This window comes from Gavialis gangeticus, unplaced genomic scaffold, assembly GCF_001723915.1.
Source record: "Gavialis gangeticus isolate Ggan-Ray unplaced genomic scaffold, GavGan_comp1, whole genome shotgun sequence".
NCBI classification, from domain to species: Eukaryota; Metazoa; Chordata; order Crocodylia; family Gavialidae; genus Gavialis; species Gavialis gangeticus.
Genome location: NW_017729031.1, coordinates 3213097 through 3214576, shown reverse-complemented (window position 1 = coordinate 3214576; position 1480 = coordinate 3213097). Strand labels below are relative to the sequence as shown.

The window sequence follows — 1480 nt, the reverse complement described above, 5'->3', positions numbered from 1 at the left end:
GAGGGAGATCGGCGGGGAAATCACCGCCCCGCGGGCGCCCTCCGCGAGCTGAAGGGAGCAGGTAGCCCGGGACACCCCCAGGCTACGAACCTGCTGCTCGCATGCCCGCTCGGGAGCAATCCGCGTTTAGCTGCAGCACTAAGGCAGCGCCCGCGCCGCCCGAGCACGGACATGGCAGGGTACAGACGTTCCCAAGCAACGCGCACGCCGAGCAACTTTTCTGCTCCTGCCGAGCCCGGAAAGTTCAGGCCGGGCGGCGCGGCTTCCCCGAGAGGGGCGAAAGTCGGAGCAGCAAGTGAGGGGCAGAGCCCTGCTCCAGAGCCGGCTCCACGCGGCCGGGCTTTGCCGGAGCAGGGCTGAAGGCCGGGCAGCGACGGATTCACTGAATCACGTTTGGGAAACATGGGGAGGAAGCTGAATAAGGAAAGCACGGAGACAGCCCCCCCCCCCTCCCCCAGCCCCCCGCTACAGCGAAGGGGAAGAGCACCCCACAGGTCGCCCAAATCAGCTGGGAGATGAAAGAGGGGGAATGAAAACCAAATCCAATACTTACTTGTTAGCAATGTCTTTTTCATTCATTCAACTGTTCGCACAACAGTTTCCAAGGGGCGGGTCGGCGGATAAAGCAGCCGCGCCGGGAGCACTTGCTCGTTACTCTCCGCGGGGAAGTGCAGGACCGGCGCGGCGCGAGCAAGCCGGACAGACTGGCCCTTCCCTCCAATGTGCCTTTGTTTATGTGGGCTCCGTATTCCAGAGCCAACATGCACCTAAAGTCTCCAAGCGTCAGTGCACGTCAGTGCTGCCCGCCCAATCAGCCCTTCAAGGGGCTGGATCTCTCCGTACCGTTGGCCAGTTCTTGCTTTGGTAAATTTCCGACGTGACATCACCACGAGTGCAGATTTTAAGGTGGGAACAAGCTACCTTGGTTCACCTTGTTACCGCTTTTCCAAAATAGGTGCGATCCCGCCCCCGCCCCCACAGGCCCCCTCCGGAGGTGCAGGACTGTAAACAAAGACCGCGACCCCCCCGGGGAGCATCGCCCCGCGCCCTGGGCAGCGCTCCCAAGCTGCGCGCGGCGGCGGGGGGCGAGGGCTGCGCTCGTGAAGACACGGGAGCAAGACCCCCCATGTCTTTGCCCCCCGGTTTATTCTCTGGAAATGTCCCCCCCCTCCCCCAGCATGGGGCAGTGCGGAGTCCCCGCCCTCTCCCCGGCGCGGGCAGGACACTGGTGGGCGCGGGATAGTGAGCGGCTCACCTGAGCGCCCCGGGACCTGCAGGTGCCGCCGGACAGGGCTGCTCCGGAGACAGCGCAACAAGTGCTGGGCTGGGGGGAGGGGGGTCCCGGCCTCTACCCCTGCTCGGGCGGGCTGCGTGGGGTGAGGGGCACGGCGCTGACACTAGACCCCTCGGCCCGCGCCCGTCTCACTAGACGCGAGGGAGGCTGCACCAGGGAGACCCCCTCCCCCGGGGGCTGCTCCTC

General features: G+C 65.5%; 1 protein-coding gene across 4 annotated transcripts in view; it reads right to left on the bottom strand.

Annotated features, from left to right (window-relative positions):
• Window positions 1–956, bottom strand: part of NR4A2 (nuclear receptor subfamily 4 group A member 2) — a 12316-nt gene extending 11360 nt beyond the window's left edge. For all 4 annotated transcript variants that reach the window (XM_019522389.1, XM_019522388.1, XM_019522390.1 and 1 more), the window contains exon 1: window positions 554–956. Coding sequence is in view for 3 of the 4 variants with exons in the window: in XM_019522391.1 (XP_019377936.1) it covers window positions 554–579 (26 nt within the window). In the remaining variant the exon portion in view is untranslated. The remainder of the gene's footprint in view (window positions 1–553) is intronic.
• Window positions 957–1480: the final 524 nt, after the last annotated feature.